The 20,691-nt window shown below is 51.8% G+C and overlaps 1 protein-coding gene across 1 annotated transcript; it reads left to right on the forward strand.

The window, feature by feature from the left end:
- The first annotated feature begins 12,667 nt into the window (after positions 1 to 12,667).
- On the forward strand, positions 12,668 to 20,134 carry DES (desmin). The gene is made up of 9 exons (XM_037524110.2): positions 12,668 to 13,329; positions 14,226 to 14,286; positions 14,418 to 14,513; positions 14,661 to 14,822; positions 14,998 to 15,123; positions 15,481 to 15,701; positions 17,007 to 17,050; positions 18,506 to 18,588; positions 18,792 to 20,134. The coding sequence occupies exons 1-9, from the start codon at positions 12,755 to 12,757 to the stop codon at positions 18,831 to 18,833; spliced, it is 1,410 nt and encodes a 469-aa protein (XP_037380007.1). The 5' UTR covers positions 12,668 to 12,754; the 3' UTR covers positions 18,834 to 20,134.
- Positions 20,135 to 20,691: the final 557 nt, after the last annotated feature.

The raw sequence follows: 20,691 nt of genomic DNA on the forward strand, positions 1-20,691 counted from the left end.
AAGCACTTTACATAAAGTAACTGGATGAATCCTCACAGCCCCCCTCTGGGCTCTGTGCTATTATGACCCCCACTTACAGATGGGGGGATGGAGCCAGGGAGTGGGCAGCAACCCACTGACTCTGAACCTGACCGCAAGATTAGGGGTCCAGGAGGCCTGGTTCCAGAGTCCCTACTGGAATTTGGGGAATGAGCTGGAGTGGCCAGGAAGGGGGGGAGGGATGAGTGTCCTGGAAGGATCGCCCCAGGAGGAGAGCATGTTTCAGGCTGAGGGAGTAGCTCCGAGCAAAGGCCCAGAGGTGGGAAAGCAGAAGGTGAGGAGGCAGGACTGTCCCAGGCTTGGGCACGGGAGGCCAGCCTGAGATGGCAGAGCTCCCAGGGACCTCCCAGGCGGGGAGAAGCGAGGGGGTGGGGCAGGAGGACCTGAGATGGGGTGGGGGTGCTCCAGGCCTGGGAAGAGCCGAGGCTGCCCTGCCCTCCCCTCTCCGGCACTGGCAGTTTGGGAAGGGCAGTGTGTGCTGAGGAAACGGCCGGATTGGATTACAGCAAAGATTAAAGGAGCTAAATCGGGCAGGGGCTGGGGGAGGTGTCCCCGAGGGGAGCTGCAAAGGGCCGGCAGCTGGACCGCCCGGAGAGGCTGCAGGGTGGGGGCAGGGATCCCGCACCAGGCAGGAAGCCCTCCTAACCCCAGCAAGGCTGGAATGTGGGGTCACCAAGCCAGGCCATCCTCACTCAGATGGGGGAGGCAAAAAGGCAGAGACCCAGAGACCAGAGAGAGGGAGAGATGGGGGACAGACTCCTGGAGAGGTAGAGGACTTGGGATGGGAGGGGAGGGGAGATTTCAGAAGAGAGGTGGGATAAGTTGGATGAGGCAGAGATGGACAAGGGGAAGCTGGGGAAGGTGACTCAGCCCGAGCTCCATCTTGAGGGAGTCTAGAGCTCCAAGCCTTGCCCTGGCTGGAAAGTGGTGGAGCTGTTGCTTGCAGGGTGTTGGTGGATGCTCTTTGCACACAAAGCAGAGGAGCATTTGGAAGTGAGCAAGGGCCTGGGAGTCCCCCTCCACAATCCCCCCTTCTCTGGCCCCGCCTCCCATCCCAGCCCCTCCCCCAGTCTGAGTGGCAGGACCGGCTGTGACGAGCCCCGAGCCAGAGCTGGCTGTCTGTGGTCTATTCTGGTGCCTGGGTGGAGGCCCAGGCTGGGGGAGGGCCGAGGGAGGGGCTGGCCAGTCTCATTGAAGCTGAGTGGGGAGGGGGCTTAGGAGGTTCTTTGGGACAGTTGGGGAAGAGGGTTCTGACCCCTTGGGTGGGGAGAAATGACTCCAGAACTGTTTCCAACAACCTATCTCTCTGGATCTTTAAAATTGGGGAGGGGAGCATATCTGGCTGTGTCTTGATGGCTCTGGGGCATGGCAGTGGGGCAGTGGGACTCCCCAGCAGTTAACAGGGGACTCCAGGGTTTCTTCTGAACTTGAGGTTAGAGGCTCCAGTCTGGCCCCAGACCCTGTGCCCAGGCAGCCCATCCAGTCCAGAAGGGTGAGGCTGCTGCGTCCTCACTCCCTGGCCAGTTGGGGGCAGTCTGGGGCCAGAACGCACTTAGGGGAGCCTCTCCAACCTGTAGGGGAGCCCCAGTGCCTGACTGGCCTGAGGGAGACAAGGCTGGCAGCCCCACTGGCCTCTATGCCCCAGATAGGAAATCTTTGGTGCCTTCCCTCCTGTGAGATGAAGGGCAGATACCTCTGCTGATGGGGTCTGACTCCACCCCCCACCTGCCCCCTCCAAGCTCAGCCCCCTTGCTTGGGGGTGGGGGGCCCTGGGGTTGGGGAGGAAAGTGGACAGAATGTTGGGAGGGAGACTGTTGCCAAGACTGGGCAAGGGGCTTTTCAATGGAGATCCCCAGGTAGGGCCCCATTCAAAGGTGGAGGGCCAAGGTCTAAGCCCACCCAGTCAGTTTCCAGCAAGGCCTTGGAAGCCACAGAGAAATGAGCTGGAGTTCAACTGAGTTAAAATCCAGACTGTTTTTCTTGCTGTGCAATCTTAGGGAATCTACCTAATCTCCCTGAGCTTAGTACCCACAACTATAAAATGAGGATAACATTTACTTTCCGGTGTCATGAAGATTCAAGATAGAATGATTTCCTATGTCAAGGTGCCCAGAATACTGGGTCTGGTATACCATCAGTGCTCAGTAGGTGGGTAACTAATGATTATTGGAGGCATATAGCTTCTGATAGAGCTTTGGGACGAGAGCTTAGGGATTAGGCTGTTCTGACCCTACACCTGCTGATCTTAAGCAAGGATTCAAGCCAGTTCTTGGACCAACTCAAGCTGGTTTCCTTATCAGTCAAAAAGGGGACAACATTTGAGTAATGGCTGGCCTCACCAAGTGCCACGCACTGTGCTAAGTGCCTTATAATTTCTCATTTAATCTTCCCACAACCCTGCGCTGTTATTACCATTTTATAGATGGGGGAACGGAGGCTCAGAGAGGCAAAGTGGCAGGTCCAGGATTTGAATTCAGGCATTAGATCAAGCAGCCCCTCAAGTTCTTCCCCTCACCCACACCTGTGCAGTGTCAAATGGAATTTAGGCCATGGACTGGCCCTCTGGGCAGGCATGAGAAGCAGAAGGGTGGAGGGCTGGGGCTATAACAATACTGAGCACTAAGAAAGGGTATCTTCTAGAACCCAAGGCTCATGTTCATTGTGTACCTGGATGGTTTGGAGAACAAAGCCTCCCTCTCAACAGCAACAACAGCTCAGGGTGCTTGGTGGCTTGGAGTGACTGAGAAGGCACTGAGGGGACCCCAAGCTGCCTGTGACTCAGCTGGTGGAGGGAGAGAGGATGATCCTATAAGGTTATAGATAGAACCGTGCATAGTGGCCCTGTGAGGTCATGGCCAGCCCGCCCGGGCCCTTTAAAGTACTCCACTGTCTCATAAGGATGTAGGAAACCTGGAAAGGGCCCAGGACAGCAGGGATATGACCAAACTGGAGGGACTGAGACCAAAAAAGCATATGAGGAAAGATGAAAGGAATGGGGGTAAATCAGGGAGAAGAGCAGCTGAGTGACACACTAAGAACCTGAGGGAGAATTCCAGCGGGGAGAGGAAGCTGCCGCTTGCTCGCTGAGCTGAGAAAGAGGGGCTTACATTTCAGCAGAGGGATTACAGTGAGGCCTCAGAGGCTATGCAGGGTGCCGGGACTGTAAGATCGCCTTCTGTGGAGGCTGGAGCAGGGCTGGGTGCCATCCTGTATCACATCAGCAGCTCCCCCACCACCCAGCACCCTCACACCCAGTTCTCAGACTCCCCTTCCCTGTCCCGCCCAGGCAGACCCTGTTCTCCTGGGGGTTGTGTAGGGGAAGGGGTGCCTGTGCTTAGGAAGGGGGTCCTCTGCCTTGGGTCTCTGTCTCTTCCAGAAACAGCTAGAGACTGGGTGGGATTTGGAGAAGTCTGGGGGCCTCCCCTACAACTGCTGGGAATTGTGGGGTGGTGGTTGAATTGGGGAGGGGCAAGGCATGTGTGTGAGCCCAGGTTTGTTGGGCAGGACGGAGTGCTCAGGGTGTGTGGATGGCCACCTGGGTGAGGACAGAGGAGGCCTGGCAGTCCTGGGGCTGGAGAAGAGCATCAAAAGAAGAAGTGGATTCTGTTTCTGTAGTCAGGGGAGCTGCATGTCATCAACGCACAGTGGGACTGGGTCTATTCTGGGGAGATGCTGAGAGGTTGGTCCCTATTGATGGAGAGTCTGGGGGTGAGCTGAGACGCTTCAGCTGCTCTGGGAGGCACCAAAGTTTCGATTCAGAAGAAAAAGTCCTCTCACGCCTCTCCTTGGGGGTCAGAGTAGGGAGGAATGTCCAGGATATTTCACTTCAATCAGGGAGGAACCGAGACCAATCCAAGGTCACACAGCGTAGCTGGAGCTGGCCAGGGAGTCTCCTGCCTCCCAGCCACACAGCTCCCAACGCATCAAGATGCCTTCCAAGGGGGCTTCTCTTCTTGTTACCGAAGCCCCCTCCCCGTTGCCCATGGGACTTCCATGCCCATCCCCCCAGCAGCCCATCTCTTACTGATGACAATGACATCTGAAATTTACAGGCTGCTCAGAACCCACAGAACACTTTTCACCTCTGGGAGCTCAGTCGCATCGACCCCCCCACCCCAGGTCCTGCCATCCCCCCTCCTCCTGTCTCTGCCCTCCTCCTCCCTTTCCCCCTTACCTCCTCCCCTAGCCTGCTGGATGTCCTATTTGGTAGAAGTTGGGGGCTGGGAGGAGGTGAGATTCGCCCCAGACTTATCCTACTTTGGCAGAAAACCTGCAACTCTCCATGTCTGTAAAAGGAGTGCATGGCAGGAGGGGGTTGGAGTTATGGGGCCTCCCGGAGGAGCCACGTGGGGGTGTGTGGTGATGAGGAGGAGGCATAAGAGGGGTGTTTGAGAACTGGGGTGGGGGTGCCAGTGAAGGAAGAGAAAAAGGTCTGGGGTCAGGTGGAGGAAGCTGAGAGAGGCAGGCAGCCCGAGTGTCCTAAGCCAGGGGGACACCAGGGAGGCAGATGAGAGGGGTGGGAGCTGGCTGAGCCTGAGAAGGGGGCCAGCACAAGAAAGATAAGTTTCAGGGCAAATCCTGACACCACCATTCCTGCCATGCCCCCCAACTCTTGTCCTGCCCCCCTCCCCGCTGTGATATCAGGAAGAAACAATTGCCTGTGGACATTCCTTCCCTTTTACAGTCACTCGGGATCCCAACAGCCATAGGAGCTTAAGTAATGCTACAGCCCAGAGGAAGGTGGACAGAGCGGGTAGTGTGGGGGCAGGGCTCCGGGAGCACTGAGGTAAGGAGGCAGGAGAGTGCAAGGGCTCAGTCAGGGACCATTCACTGTCCCACTGGGCAGTCTAGAGACAGGTTATCTGAAGCTGCTGGACCTCAGAAATGACCTTGACCGAATCCCCTTTCAAATCCAGGCATGATAGGGCCAAAGAGCAAACAGGATTTGCCCAGTTTGCAGAGATGGTTAGTTGGTGAACCCCTTGGATGAACACCCATGTCTCAGCCTCCAGTTGACTACCCTGCTCCCACAATCCCACGCCTGGGCCTCCTACCTTCCTGCAAGTGCTAAAACAGAGGCAAGGGCTTAGCCTCCCATAGTCCAAACCGGCCATACTGACCTCAAAGGTCTCAGGCAATGGCAGCTTCCTGAAGGCCCAATCCAGCTCAGGGTAGAAGCTTGAGTCCTCAGTGGGGAAACACACAGAGAAGCAGGAAGGGCCCAGGGGAAAGGGACAAAGAGCAACCTGGGGTGTCAGCCAGTGTCATACCTGGAATCCTGGGGGGTAACCCTGGGGTAGGTGTGGCTCTCCCAGACTGGACAAGATTGAAGAGCTGCTCTGGCCTGGTCTCTCCCTTGTGACCTCTTTCACATTAGTGTCTCCAACCTAATTATCTTCCCATGCCAGCCACCTGTCCATTGGGAGCTCTTGGTGGAGGATCTGGGAGGTTCCATGGGTATCCAGGGCACTTGTCTTCCTGAGAGCCTCAGTGGGCTTCAGAAACTTGCCCAGGCATCCATAACCCCCCCCACACACACACACACCAGACAATGAGCTTAGGGGAAGCAGGGAACAGCAAATGCAAAGGTCTGGAGGCCATAAAAAGCTTCCCAGTGTCACTCAAGAGTAAAGAGGTCAGTGTGGCTAAAATGAGGGGAGCCCAAAGGAGAGGTGAGAGAGCCGAGCTTGGCAAGGTGGGCGGGGTCAGTCCAGTGGGCATCGGAGGCCACAATGAGTTGGGATTTTGCTGATTCATTCATTCAAGAAAGGGGGAGAAGTTGGGAATGGTGAAACAGGCAAAGTCTCCAAAAGGCATGAGCACTGCCCCCAGATATTTGAAGAGCAGATTATGAAAAGGGAGTTCTTCTTGCTCTGTTTGACTCCTGGGTTAGAATAAGTGGCATGGCGGAGACAGAGCATCCAGGGTGAAATATAAAGAAATGTTTTCTAAGAATAGAGGGGCCCACTGTCCCATGATGGACACATGTTAGATACCTCATGACTCTATGGAATGGAAAGATCTGCCCAGAGACAGTGTGTTTTCAGGCAGTGGAGATTCAAGGTGAACCAGTGCTTCCTGGAATCACGGTGGAGAAGTTGAGGCTTTGCCTGAGAAGTGGGGCATGGGACTGGTTGAGCTCATTACTTATGAAGTTACCTCCAACATTAACTTTCTAAGATTCTCCAAAGTCAGAGTAATCTTGGGAGATTTCAACAAAGAGCAAGAGTAATCTCCTTTAATTGATTCAACAAAATCTATTGATAATACTCATTGTGCAAGACACCATTACCACATATACAAATGGATAAATTGTCACCCTTTTCTGACAAATGCTAAATGAAATGGTCTGTTTGGTAGATCTCCCATTTCCAATATCAATTAGTTAAAGTAAGAGATGTGAACATAAAATAACCTGGCTGGATTTTTTTAAGCTTACCAGAATTTATATATTCAAAAGTGTATTCTGAGGATGTTCATTGCAGTATTATTTATAATGGCAAAAGAGTGGAAATAACAGATGTCCAATAAAAATTGGTCAAATAAATTATGGGAAATTGAGAGAGTGATATGCAGATGAAGATATTCATAAGAATGACTCAAAACTTCTCAAGAAAAAAAAGAGCAGGATGAGGGTTTACTGTGAAATATTTAAAGACTTAGTGCTGAACATTCTCAAGCCCTTCAAAAAGCTTCAAGAGGAGGGAATACTTCCTTACTTAGTCTAGGAAGCTAGCATTACCCTGATACTAAAGCCAGACAAAGACACAATAAGAAATTAAAACCACAGATCAATATCCCTTATGGATATTGAAATAAAAATTCTTAACAAAATACCAGCAAACCAAATTCAGCAGCATATTCACAGAATTTACACCACAGCCAAATGAGAGTTACTCCTGAAAAGCAAAGATGGTTCAATGTGTGAAAATCAATTAATACAATATACTATCTTGACAAAATGAAGAAGGAAACCCACATAATCATCTTAGTTAATACTGCATAAATACAATTTTGTTTACAACAGCATGAAAAAAAGAAAAAAATACTGAGGAATGAACACAATCAAGGAGGCATAGGACTTACATGGTGAAAACGATAAAACATTGTTGAAATAAGTTAAAGAGAGCACAAATAAATTGAAGAAATCTCTTTCATTGATTGGAAGACATCCCTTTCTTTGATTAATATTGTTAATCAAATTGATCTAAAAATTTAATACAATCGCTATCAATGTCTCACCAAGTTTTTGAAGAAATGCAAAAATCCATTCTAAAATCCATATGGAATTTCAAGGGACCCTGATAACCAAAAAAAATCTTAAAAAAACCAACAAGTTGGAAGACATACTCCCTAATTTCAACACTCACTGTGGTAAGCATTGTGGTACTGGCATGATGACAAAAACATAGGCCAATAGAATACAGTAGACAGCCCAGAAACATCCCCACATGTCAGGCTAACTGGTTCTCAAGAAGGGCACCAAAAACAGTCAGTGGGGAAAGGACAGCTTTTCCTACAAATGGTGCTGGAAACTGAATATACATGTGCAAAAGAATGACGTTGGACCCTTACCTTTTACTGTATGCAAAAATTAACTCAGAATATATTAAGGACATAAAACTGTACAATTCTTAGAAGAAAACTCAGGAGGAAAACATGATATTGCATTTGGCAATTATTTCTTGGATGTGATACAAAAATATGGACAATGAGAGAAAAAAATAAATAAATTGGATTTTATTAAAATTTAAAATTTTGTGCATCATATTTGCAAATCATATATCTGATAAGAGGCTAATAAATAGAATACGTAAAGCACTCCTACAACTCAAAAAAAAAAAAAAAGCCCAATTCAAAAACTGGCAAATGACTGGAATAGACATTTAACCAAAGAATATATACAAAAAGGGTGCCTCCATGGTGGCACAAGGGGTTAAGTCACAGCACTATGAAGCTATACATAGCCACTGCAGCATGAGTTCTATCCCTGGCCAGGAAGCTAATCCCACTTGCCCGCTGCTCCCCTCAGCAGTGTATTTCAGTCAGTCTGCCTGTTCTGCTCCCCACTCTGTCTCTGGTGAATCCTCTCACCCCCACACCTCTGACCTGTACTCCAGTTCTTGTATGCATAAATAAATAAATCTTTTTTTTAAAAAAGAATAAATACAAATGGCTAGCTAATAACCATATGAAAAGATGTTCAAAATCACTAATCATTAGGGAAGTACAAATTAAAACCACAATGACATACAGCCATTAGAATAAAAAAGGAAGGAAGGGAAGAAGGAAACAACCCAGAAAGGATGTGGAGAAACTGGACTCTTGTGAACTGCTGGTAGGAATATAAAATGGTGCAGCCGCTGTGGAGACAGTTCCTCAAAAAATTAAACATAGAACTAACATGATCTAGTAATTTTTCTGCTGAATATATACACAAAAGAATTGAGAGCAGGAATTGGAATAGATATTTGTACACCAAAAATCATCAAAATGTTATTCTCAGTAACCAAAAGCTAGAAACAACCAGAATATTCATCAATGAATGGATGGATAAACAAAATGGTGTTTATGCATCTAATGAAATATTACTCAGCCTTAAAAAGGAAGTAAATTCAGACATGGTACAATATGAATGTACTATTAGAAATAATGCTACGTGAAAAAAGCCAAACACAGATATTGTATGATTCCATTTAAATGAGGTAGATATTTAGGACAGTCAAATTCACAGAGACAGAAGGTGGAGTGGTAGCAACTGGGGCTGGGAGGAGAATGGAGAATTTTTAATAGTTGTACAGTAGCAGTTTGAGAAGATGAAAAAGTTCTGGTGATGGCTGGTGGTAATATTTGCACACTTAAAATGGTTAAAATGGTAAATTTTATGTTTTGTATATTTTACTATACACACACAAAACAACGAGTTAGCTGTCAATGTACTAAAGTGGAGCAATTTGTGAGATTTATGTTCATTGAAATAAAGCTTGATTCAGAACATTATGTAAAGGAGTAAAAGGGGGGAATTCATATATACAAATGTGCTTAGATGTAGACAGTATGCCTGGAAGGGGCAAAAACAAGCACCACCACTGAAAACTGGTTGTGTCTGCTGAGGGGTATGGAATGGAGGGGTGTCAAGAGTGGGAGGGATATGCATTGTTGCTGGGAATGTAAATTGGTGCAGCCTCTTTGGGAAATAGTATGGTGGTTCCTCAAAAAAGTAAAAAAACTACCATATGATCCAAAAATCACACTTCTGGCTATTTCCCCACAGAATGTGAAAACACTATTTTGAAAAGATGTAAGTACCCCTATGTTCATTGCAGCACTATTTATAATAGCCAAGATATGGAAACAGTCTAAGTGCCCAACAACAGAAGAAGGATAAAGAAGATATGGTATATATACGAAATGGAATACTACCCAGTCACGAAAAGGACAAAATGTTGGCAATTTCAACAATGTGGATGGAACTTAAGGGACTTATACTAAGTGAAATGAGTCAAAAAGAGAAAGACAAATACTATGTGATTTCACTCATTTCTGGAAAATAAAGAAAAACAAACAACAAAATCATGGTTATGAGAGGGGAAGAGGAGGGAGAGGATAGCTTGGTGGGGATTAGTGATTGGACATTTGGTGGTAGAGATGTTGTGAAGTATATAGTAGCTGAGGTGAGAAACTGTACACCCGCAATCTATACGATATTGTAAACTAATATTACCCCAAAGAAAAGAGAAAAAATAAGAGGGAGACTTACTTTTCATTTTATGCCTTGAGTAAAATGTAGCTCTTGAATTTTATACCAAGAACATTCCTCATTCAGATAAATTATGATGATTTTCAGTGTGTCCAATTTTAAGAATTCCCCTGGGGAGGCTGGACACTCTCTGGTGATGGTGCCAGGGCTGCCCGCTCAGAATATGCTTGGAACACTCCTCTCCCACCTGCCTTCCAAGCCTGAGTGTTGTTTTGCTGTGTTCCATGGTAGCAAATCCTCAAGGGTAGAACTAAGTTTTGGAAACAGCCCCAAGTGGTCCAGTGCCAAGTCTGGTAGATGTTGGTTTTTACTAGACAATAGATAGCATCAATTATTCGTTTTCTGCCTCATTTTACCAAAAAAATTGAAGCCATGGGCTGACCTCTTTCCTTATGTGGCCCAGAGACTGTTGGAGAGAGGAGTCCCCAAAATGTCTTGTCCTCGCCAGCATCATGGAAATGGTTGCACAGTCCCCTATATCAGGTTAGTCAGGATTGTTTTGGCAACAAGTGACAGAAACTGACACTAAATGCCTTGAGCAAAAAAGGGAAAAGTTCATCAGCACTGAAGCCAGGAAGGCAATGAGGTGCTTTCAAAAATCAAGGGAAGAGCTGAAGGAACCAGGTCTGGGGCCTAGAACTTAGGACTTCCTGCCTGACAGTCTCCTCCTTTCCAGGGGTCTCTGCTCCTCCTCGCTTGCTGACCTCCCTCCCCCTCCTACTCCAGAAAGACCTCCCCAGCAAGCAGGAGACATAGTTGTCACAGGTTGCTGTTTAGCAATCCCAGTTCCAACTATCAATTCCAGGGAAGGTCTATGACTGGTCCCGCTGAGGTCAGACCCAATCACTGCAGTTCCATGCGTGGCTGGGATCTGAATAACAGTGGGCTCTCTGTAGTGTGTGTGTGTGTGTGTGTGCGTGTGTGCATACCCACTGCCAGAATACACCATTTGTTAGCAGATTAAGGAGATGAGAAATAAAGCTTCCAGGCCATTTTGAATGACAAAGATGGTGCTGCCTGGGATGTGTTAAGAATCCACACAGTCTCCGAGATTCTCCAGGAGCATATAATCTAGTTTGGGAGATGAGACATAAAAATAACCAGAGCACAACAGCTTGCACTGACTTGAAGCCTGCATAAGAATATCTGGTACTCCCCACCCACCTCATAAGCTTGTCTCTTGGATAAAAATTAGACAGTTAATGTCATAGGGCTTCAGAAAGACAGCAGCAACAAAGCCCTTTACAGGTCACACTCACCCTGGACAAAAAGCACAGGCTCTGATGTCAGACTGCCTCAGTTTCCTGAGTTATGAAATGGGAATCATACTAGTTCCTACCTGGGGGGGTTGTTGGAGAATTGGGGTGCAATGGTGTGGAGTGCTCAGCAGAGTGGCACAGAGTAGGTACTCAGTACATGTAAGATATTATTATTATTATTTGTGTATTGTTACTTCAAACCCTCACAGGGTAGACACGGCAAGGCTGACCATTTCTACTTTATAGCTGAGGACACAGAGAAGTGAAGGGCTTGCCTGCTAGCAATTGCTTCTGCTGATGATGACAGAGTCAAAGGAGGACCAGAGCTCTGTTTCCAAGGTTTGCATTCCAAAAGGGTCAGGCCTAAGAGATGCCTGTGGAGTGCCAGATGGAGGTGTAGGGAGACAGCCAGTGTTCCTGGAGAAGTGGGGATATTCTCAGTGCCTTGTGCTAAGGAGGGGGGCTGTGACAGGATGGGCAGGCCCTCTTTGGGGGCTCCATGCTTACTTCATCCAAGCTGGAGGGTTGGGTATTTGGGGGGGGGCTGGAAGTGATTGGGGTTTACCACCCCAAGCCTGCCTCTACCATCTGACACCTATGCCTTTTCAGGTACCCGGCCCCCACCCCCCAGAGCTCCTCTCCTGAGTGCCTGTTTCTTGAACTGAAGCATTCTCCTCTATAAATACCGGCTCTGGTATTTGAGGCTGGCAGCTGCTGCTGCCGGTGATACGGTTAGTTGACATGAGGCTCCTGACAAAACACAAACCCTTGTGTGTGGGCGTGGGTGGTGTGAGTAGGGGGATGAATCAGAGAGGGGGTGGGGGTTGTACACAGGGGGGCAGAAGCCAGGGAAAGTTGGTAGGGCAGGGGTGAAAGTGTACACAGGAACTGGAAACTGAAAGCGCACCAGACCCTTTCTGGAAATCACACTTGTTTATAAAATGGAGGCCCCGCCCTCACCAATGGCAGCTGGGAGGGCCTAGCCTAGTTCAGAGGGAAACTGAGGCTCAGGGCTGGAACCCAGTCACAGTGGACATAACTGAGCAAGTTCTGGCCAGGGTTGCTCCCCACGCCCGGGGTATCCCAGCCTCCCTACCTGCCTGGAGAGCCTTCTCCTCCAAGTCTAGGTCTTTGCCTGAGCCCTCACAACTGCTGCCACTTCTAGACACTCTTCAGAAAAAAAAAAAAAAAACGTAGATGTGTGGCCTTTCTGGGAACAGGACTTGTCCTTTCAGAAAATGGCCCCAAATCTCTGCTTGGAGCAGAAGGGAGACCTTCAACCTAAATGGATCCTCTCCCTTCTCTCTCTCCCCAGAGGGGCCTGCCTGAGGATCCCCGGTTCTGCTCGGCACCCGAGTGAAGCAGCGGGCCAGTCTGCCCCACTGCTGGCTCCTAGGTCCACCGGCCTCTTCCACACCCTCCCGGGGCCCCCCACCCGCCAGCTGAGGGGCGCAGGCCTCCCGCCGGGGCTGGGGGGTAGCTGGCCTCCCCGCCCCCAAGGCCAGCGCCGCCCTTTCCTGGCAGGACAGCGGGATCCTGCAGCTGTCAGGGGAGGGGCGGCGGGGGGTGATGTCAGGAGGGATACAAATAGTGCAGCCGGCTGGGGGCCGTCCACCCTCCACACACCGCTCTCCAGCCGGCGCCGACCGACCGTCCAGCCTCGTCCGAGCCCGCCCAGCCTCGCCGCGCCGCCGCCATGAGCCAGGCCTACTCGTCCAGCCAGCGCGTGTCCTCCTACCGCCGCACCTTCGGCGGCGGCCCCAGCTTCTCGCTTGGCTCCCCCCTGAGCTCCCCGGTGTTCCCGCGCGCGGGCTTCGGCTCCAAGGGCTCCTCCAGCTCCATGACATCCCGCGTGTACCAGGTGTCGCGCACGTCGGGCGGGGCGGGCGGCCTGGGCTCCCTGCGCTCCAGCCGGCTGGGGTCGGCCCGCGCGCCCTCCTACGGCGCAGGGGAGCTGCTGGACTTCTCGCTGGCCGACGCCGTGAACCAGGAGTTCCTGACCACACGCACCAACGAGAAGGCGGAGCTGCAGGAGCTCAACGACCGCTTCGCCAACTACATCGAGAAGGTGCGCTTCCTGGAGCAGCAGAACGCGGTGCTGGCCGCTGAGGTGAACCGGCTCAAGGGCAGGGAGCCCACCCGAGTGGCCGAGATCTACGAGGAGGAGCTGCGCGAGCTGCGGCGCCAGGTGGAGGTGCTCACCAACCAGCGCGCCCGCGTGGACCTCGAGCGCGACAACCTCATCGACGACCTGCAGCGCCTCAAGGCCAAGTGAGGCCCCGCGCGCCCAGACCCCTTCCCCACGGGCTGCCTGTGGGAGGCGAGGCCCAGGCCTAGGGCCGGCTGGCAGCTGACCACCTTCTCCTTTCTCCAGAGCTCCTGGGACCCTCTCCTGCCCCATGCAGGGACAGGGCGTCTACCTTTGCCCACCCAGGGAGAGGGACTCCAGATCTCTCTTTCCCTGTGCCCTCACTCTGCAAAGGAGGAGTTTTCTTGGGGACAATGGGAGCTTTATTGGTGGAAATGGGAGAGACCAAGCTTAAAAAGCATGGAAGATGCCAGAGTAACGCCCATGAAGGGGTGATGTTGAGATCAGACAGGCAGATGTAGCATGGAGGCCCCAGTGCCGTCAGAGGGAGAGGGAGGTTGATAGGAGATCGCGGGTGGGTGTGGGGGGTTGTCCAGGCGGGAGCTCTCACCTCATCTGTGATGAAGACCTGGGGACAGAGTAGAGAGGGCCTCTGGGTCCCTGGGCCTGGCTGAGTCTGTGCATAAGGGGACGGAGAAGTTAGAAGAAAGGAGAAAGTGGGGTGGGTGCAGCCCTCAGAAAGCTTGCAGCCCAAGTGAGCAGAGTCGGGTCCTGCCACCCAGGTCACAAACATTAATTGAACCCCTACATCAGCCAGGCTGGGGCAGGGAAGCAGTCATTCGGTTTCTAACCCCAGGGAGGTCACAATCTGTTGGGGACATCGACTTCCAGGGTGTGTCTCCGGGGCAGAGCTTGGGTCACTTCCTGTCCCCTCCCCGGGCGGGGCCTGTCTCTACCCAGTGGCCAGGCCTCCGCTCTGAGTCCCGAGCCCATTCCCTGGTCAGACCCTAGCTAGTCATCTCCACTGACGGTTTTATCCCCACTAATGTCTGTCCTTCTGTCTGTCTGTCATGGCCAGGCTGCAAGAGGAAATTCAGTTAAGAGAAGAAGCAGAGAACAATTTGGCTGCCTTCCGAGCGGTGAGCCCTCTCTGATCCTCCAACAGCTGTATCCCTTCTGCACTGCCACCCCCCTCCCGTGTGGCCCCTGGACTCCCTCTGCCCTGCTTGGGTGATTGGTGACCCTGTCCCTCTCGCTTGACCTCTCCCAGGACGTGGATGCAGCCACTCTAGCACGCATTGACCTGGAACGCAGAATCGAATCTCTCAATGAGGAAATCGCGTTCCTTAAGAAAGTTCACGAGGAGGTATGCCCTCTGCCACTCTCCTGGGGTACTAGGTCCTGGTGAAAGCTGTTGAGACTGGAGGGGTGGTGCCCAGGCTCTAGGAATGGGGGTGAGAGGTGCTGTGCAGGACCTGGTGGGAGACTGAAGCTGAATCGCTTCATCTTGCAGGAAATCCGAGAATTGCAGTCCCAGCTTCAGGAACAGCAGGTCCAGGTGGAGATGGACATGTCCAAGCCAGACCTCACCGCTGCCCTCAGGGACATCCGGGCTCAGTACGAGACCATCGCGGCTAAGAACATCTCGGAAGCTGAGGAGTGGTACAAATCCAAGGTGGGCAGCCTGGTCCAGGGACTCTGGCCTTTCTGGCCCACGCAATCCTGGTTTGGGGTGCTTTCTGTGGCTCCATCTGTGGGGAGAAGGGTGAGCTTGGGTCTCCAGCCCCCGTGCCCACCCCTGCCTGTGTCCTGTGGCCTCCCAGTCTCAGGACCCCTCTCTCTGTCCTTAGGTGTCCGACCTGACCCAGGCAGCCAACAAGAACAACGACGCGCTGCGCCAGGCCAAGCAGGAGATGATGGAGTACCGGCATCAGATCCAGTCCTACACCTGCGAGATCGACGCCCTCAAGGGCACTGTGAGTCCCACCCACGTCACCCAGACAGCCTCGTTTTCCCACCCTGGGGCCATTCCATGCCCTTTCTGGGTCTGTCTCCTCAAATCGTCCATGGGTGCAAAAATATGGTGGATTCCCAGTTGGACTCTGAGGAATCACGGGGACTGAGGGGCGCATACCCATGCTCCCTTTGACCAGTTCTGTTCCATGAGTTTCCACATAGACTTTAGCTGAGTGCAGGGTTTCATGTCTGGGAAGAGTCCACTCCTGTTCCTGGCCATCTGGAGTTGCCCCCTGCCCGGAGGGTGTGCCTCTCTCCACCCTGGTGTGATTCCCCACCCCCAGCCTGTCCTTGACCTGGGCACCCCTCCCCTGCAGAATGATTCCCTGATGAGGCAGATGCGGGAGATGGAGGACCGCTTTGCTAGTGAGGCCAGCGGCTACCAGGACAGTATCACACGCCTGGAGGAGGAGATCCGGCACCTCAAGGATGAGATGGCCCGTCACCTCCGCGAGTACCAGGACCTGCTCAACGTCAAGATGGCCCTGGACGTGGAGATTGCCACCTACAGGAAACTGCTGGAGGGCGAGGAGAGCCGGTGAGGGTCGGGGTGGAACTGGGGTGCTGGGGGGCAGGGGAGAGAGGGTGTTCCTGCCCTGGAGGATCAGGGGATCACCTGAGCTACATCTGGAAGCAGTTTTAGACAAGAGGTTACCGCTCCACTAATTGCAGAGAATTAACCAAAGCCACCTGGGTAAAAAATGATTTAATTAATAGCTTTTATAAAAAGAGAACTATAAGTATTCCCTCATCCACCTTCAGAATTAAGAACCAGCAGCATAAAACCATATTCAGCAACCAGTAATAAAATATTACTGCCAGTCAAGGGAGAGATGAGCGCAGAGTGAGGAATGATCAGGAAGGAAAGGGAGGAGCAGATAGAGACAAACAGACCGGAGAGGCCTGGACACAGAGGCTGAGAGAGAGGATACAGGGGCCTGTGTACTGAGGGTGCATGTGTGCACAAACACATGCACACGGATGTACACATATACGCATGTACACATGTGCTAGGAGAAAAAGAGACAGAATGACATGCTCAGAGCAACTCACTTCTAGACCCAGAAAACAACAAACCGCTGGAAGGGAATGAGAGGGAACCTTCTGGGGTGATGGGGATGTTCTGTAAGTTGGCTTGGACGGACTGGTCGTTACATGAATGTATATGTTGATCAAAACTCACTGGATGGGATGGTGCACTAAAGAGCTCTGGGTTTCACTGTATGTAAACTAAACCTCAACCAAAAGTAGATCAATTACTCAAAAAGATGCTACCCATTGATACTCATGAAAATGATACTAACTGAAGTTAAAAAATATCAGCCGACTTGTTTAGCTATAGTCTAGATTTTATAGAGACCAGGTTTTATAGAATAACATCTACATAGACTGACCTTTTAAGGCAGCTAAAGTTGTGTTGAATTTTCCCAGCTCTGGGGATAAGTGGGACTGGCAGCTCCTGGAACTTGCCCTCATATGGTGGGCGGGAGGTTCCCTGCCTGCTGGAGGGTGGGCTCACGCAATGGATGTCACCCACAGGGATTACTGATACTGCAGTGCCAGGAGCAAGAAGTAAAGTCTGGTGAACTGGAAAGTGCAATCGGACTGGGGGTCCTGTTGTCCCTCAGTAGATCAGAGATGGAATTGGTGATCTTTCTAGAAGGGACAGGGCCTGGGATGACTGGAGTTGGCCTTTGACCTCATGCCCTGAGCAGGGCAGCAGTGGGAGTGTGGGGTCCACGGGACTGAGACCACTGAGGACGGTGTGTAGAGAAGACCAGGGCCATCGCACGGAGAGATCGAGGGTCCTAACCACTAGGGGACTTTGTCTCTTCCCTTTCAGGATCAACATGCCTATCCAGACCTACTCTTCCCTCAACTTCCGAGGTGAGTGCATTAGCTGGTGGAGGCTCAGGCGGAAGGGGCTAGGAAGGGGCTAGGTGTCCAGCATGGCACTGCCTAAGGCCAGCCAGAAGCAGAGGATGGAACTGTGGTGACAGGTCTGGGTTCAGGGAAGACAAAGGAGGCTGCTGCAGGAGATGGGGAGTTTACCTAAACTGAGGGAGCTTTTGATTTTATTTCATGGTATTGACATGTCCTCTCTACCTTGTTAGAGTATTGAGCATCAGCAAACAGCTTCTGTTTTCTGACAAACCAACCCCAAAGGTACCAGGGGCATCCTTGGGGCCTGGAGTGGGGGCATCTAGAACCACATGCCCAGGCCTTCCTTCCTTCCCCCCACCACCCATGGTCTGTGTGGCAAGTTGCCAATCCCCCTGCTCACAGCTGCTTGTTGAACACCTCCAGTTTGCTGGAGCAAAATGTTGGATGCACGTTAAAAAAAAAAAAAAAAGAAGCCAAACCTCAGCAAAGCCAAACAATTAAAAGAACGAGGTCCTAGGGCATTTTGCCATACTGACATTAGTAATATGCAGATCGGGTGGCTTTCCAACCCCAGAGAGTAGAAAAACACACCATAATGATACATTAGGAAAGCGAGTCGGAGTCCTTGGCAGCTCTGCCTTTCCTAGATCAAACCTTTTATGTCTTCGATGTTCATTTCCATCAGAAAAAAATACACGCAGTGCTGCACCGAGCCACACGCTCGACCCAGGCTGCTTGCTCGCTAAGGAGATTCATGAACACCACACTCGTCACCCCCAGGACTTCCAGTTGACCCTCCCTGTAAAATTCAGAGCCTCTCTTTTCAGCTAGGAGATTATGCAGACACAAGTGTGAGTCTTGCCTTTAAAACTTGAGTGTTTTTTCAAACCAATAGTTCCGTGGACACAACAGGGCAAGTGTCGTTACCATTCCATGGTGAGGAAACTGACGCTCAGAGGGGCAGAGACCGGCCCCCAGGACACTGAATTAGTGACCGACTCCTGCCTGGCTCTCTTTCATTAAGACATCAAGTGGCTCATCCCAAGTCCTAAATGCTGTGGGGTACTGAGAGGTACCCTAAAGGACACTTAGAGGTCCTCTACAGAGTATCTTGGAACTGGACTTTGGGGTTCTAACTGGCAGGATACAAATTCTTTGGGGTTCAACAGAAGTGCAAGAGTGGAGTGGGAACCAGAGGTGTGGGGGATGGGAGTGGTGGGCGGCTAGGGTCTCGGGGTCTCTGCCCTCTGCCCCGCCCCTGGAGCACAACTGTTGGCCATCTCAGGCAGTCTCAGCTCTGGAATGGTCCCCTGCTGGTGCTGGGCTCAAGGGCGGGGATAAAGAAGTTGCTGAAGAAGTTAACAGGCCCATCTTGAGGGGATGGGAGTCTTCCGGCTCTGCCCCTCGAGAGCAGGGACGGACTTGGTCAGGCTGAGCATGTGGACGGATCCTTTGCAGAGACCAGCCCTGAGCAAAGGAGTTCTGAGGTCCATACCAAGAAGACAGTGATGATCAAAACCATCGAGACCCGGGACGGGGAGGTGAGTGGTCTGCCTGGCCCCTTATCCTTGCTGGGGGTATGGGGTGCGTCTGGAGACTGCCAGCCCGTGCCTTCCCCTAGCGGGGCTGGTTGAAGCCCTTGCCTGGGGAGGAGGCCCTGCCGCGCCGGGTCAGGCAGCAGTCCAGAGCGGCTGCCCCAGTCTCCAGCCAGCATCCCTCTGGACTGGTTTCTCTTCCTCCCCAGGTTGTCAGTGAGGCCACACAGCAGCAACACGAGGTGCTCTAAAGCCAGAGACTCCTCTGCCACCAGAGACCGTCCTTGCCCCTGTCCTCACTGCCTCCTGAAGCCAGCCTCCCTCCATCCTAGGGCACCACACACAGCCACAGAGCTCCCCTCACAGCCTCTGACCCCTGCTCACCAGAATGCCTTCGTGGTCCCCACTGGGGACACGGCACTTCCCTGCCCGGCACAGAGCACACCCCAGTCGTGTGAGTCCTGGATATTAGGAAATGAGTGAGCCTGGCTCTTGGCTGCCCTCAAGGTGTGCTGGGCAGGGCCGGGATGGAGCCAAGGCAGAGTGCTGACCCTGCCCTCTGCCCCGCCTCCGGGACCCCAGGCTCTGGCTTAGGAGAGGGCCTCAGAGTAGGGTTTCATGAACCCACAGGGTCAGGATCAAGCCCCTTGGACCTCCCCACTCCCCAGCCCGGGTCAGGGACTGAAAGGGCAAGGAACTGGGGGACTAGCCCCCTGTGGAGACCAGGGTGGGACTTGAAACTGACCCCATGGTCCCTTACTTTCCCAGGGTGGGCTTAGAAAGCAGGGGCTGCAAGAGGGTATCCCGAAGGTGCCAGATGTGGGAGCAGGAAATTTAGAAGGAGAGAGGGTGGATGAGATGCTGGAGAGGAGAGGAGAGAGGCAGAGGGCGGTCTCTGGCAGGTGGGAGGGGTGCCCACCTCCCCGTGCCTGCCCCTCCCCCACTGGAGGGGCTCTGGACAGAAACAATAAAAAGATAAGCACAAGTGAGAACACTGCCTGGTGTCCTCTGGGGGCCCCCAGGATCACCCCTAGATGAACTGTGTGCTGCCCTCCTGCCCAGCCACACTGTCCCTCAGGGCCCGTGACCCCTTTCTTCCCAGAGCCTCCCAGTCTTGCCATATGCATATGGTGTATGGGGGAGGGGATGGGCCAGGCACTATGGTTGGGGACCTACAAACACCTCCTGTTACACCCCAGTTCGGGGACTGCACCCTGGGCCCTCTACCTCATCTTCAGATCATCAGGGCCCAGGGGCACTTCCCACTGCTTCCTGGAAGGACACCGCAGGTGCCCACAGGCTGGCTCTGAAGTGGGGGTCCCCAGCCCCATCCCCAAAGAAGCTCACTTAAACCTGCCGGAGTACCTGCTATACACAAGGGTCAATTCAGGGAAAAGAAGAGTGTGAAGCGAAATGGAAAATTCTGTCTTGTTCTTGGATAAGAAGACTCATTACTCTAAAGATGTCATTTCATCCTACATTAATCTATCATCAGTGCACTGCCATCTCAATTAAAACACCAAAGGGACATTTGGGGAGAATTTGGGAAAATGGGAGGGTGGGATACAAAAAAAAAAAAAAAAAATCAAACATTCACACTGATATGTTGAAAGTGTCTGTGGCCAAAGCTTAATGAGTCAATATAGAGCGTGGGGGTAACTGGGCAGCGTGGGGGCGGGCCGGGAGAGAAAGCTCTCTCTCTCACACTCCTTCCAGAAAATACCTTTCAGGGAGATCAAAGATTTAGGAAGCCTGATGAGTATGTGCAGGCCTTGGCCTTCCAGCCACTCCCCACAGATTTAGGGATTACCCTTTAGAGACAGGGAAGGTAGAGATCACAAACATGACACATTCAGACAGTCTGTAGGTGAAATAAACCTAATGAGATTTAGACTTAAGGTCCCTTGTCTGACGTTCCTAGCTGACTTTCCCCAGAAACTTCTACAAGCCCTTCTGCTGTCTTTGACTTCCTCCCCTCCTTGATGTGGCCCTTCCCCATAGGTGTGTAGTCCCTCCCTCTGAGAAGGCCCCTTCTTCATGGAGATTTTCCCCTTTGCCACGGAGCATCTGGGCCTACGCTCCAGGTCCTCCCTCCTACCCAGGCCCCCC

This window comes from Talpa occidentalis, unplaced genomic scaffold (assembly GCF_014898055.3).
Source record: "Talpa occidentalis isolate TD23 unplaced genomic scaffold, MPIMG_talOcc4v2.1 talOcc4.3, whole genome shotgun sequence".
In the NCBI taxonomy this organism is placed as follows: Eukaryota; Metazoa; Chordata; class Mammalia; order Eulipotyphla; family Talpidae; genus Talpa; species Talpa occidentalis.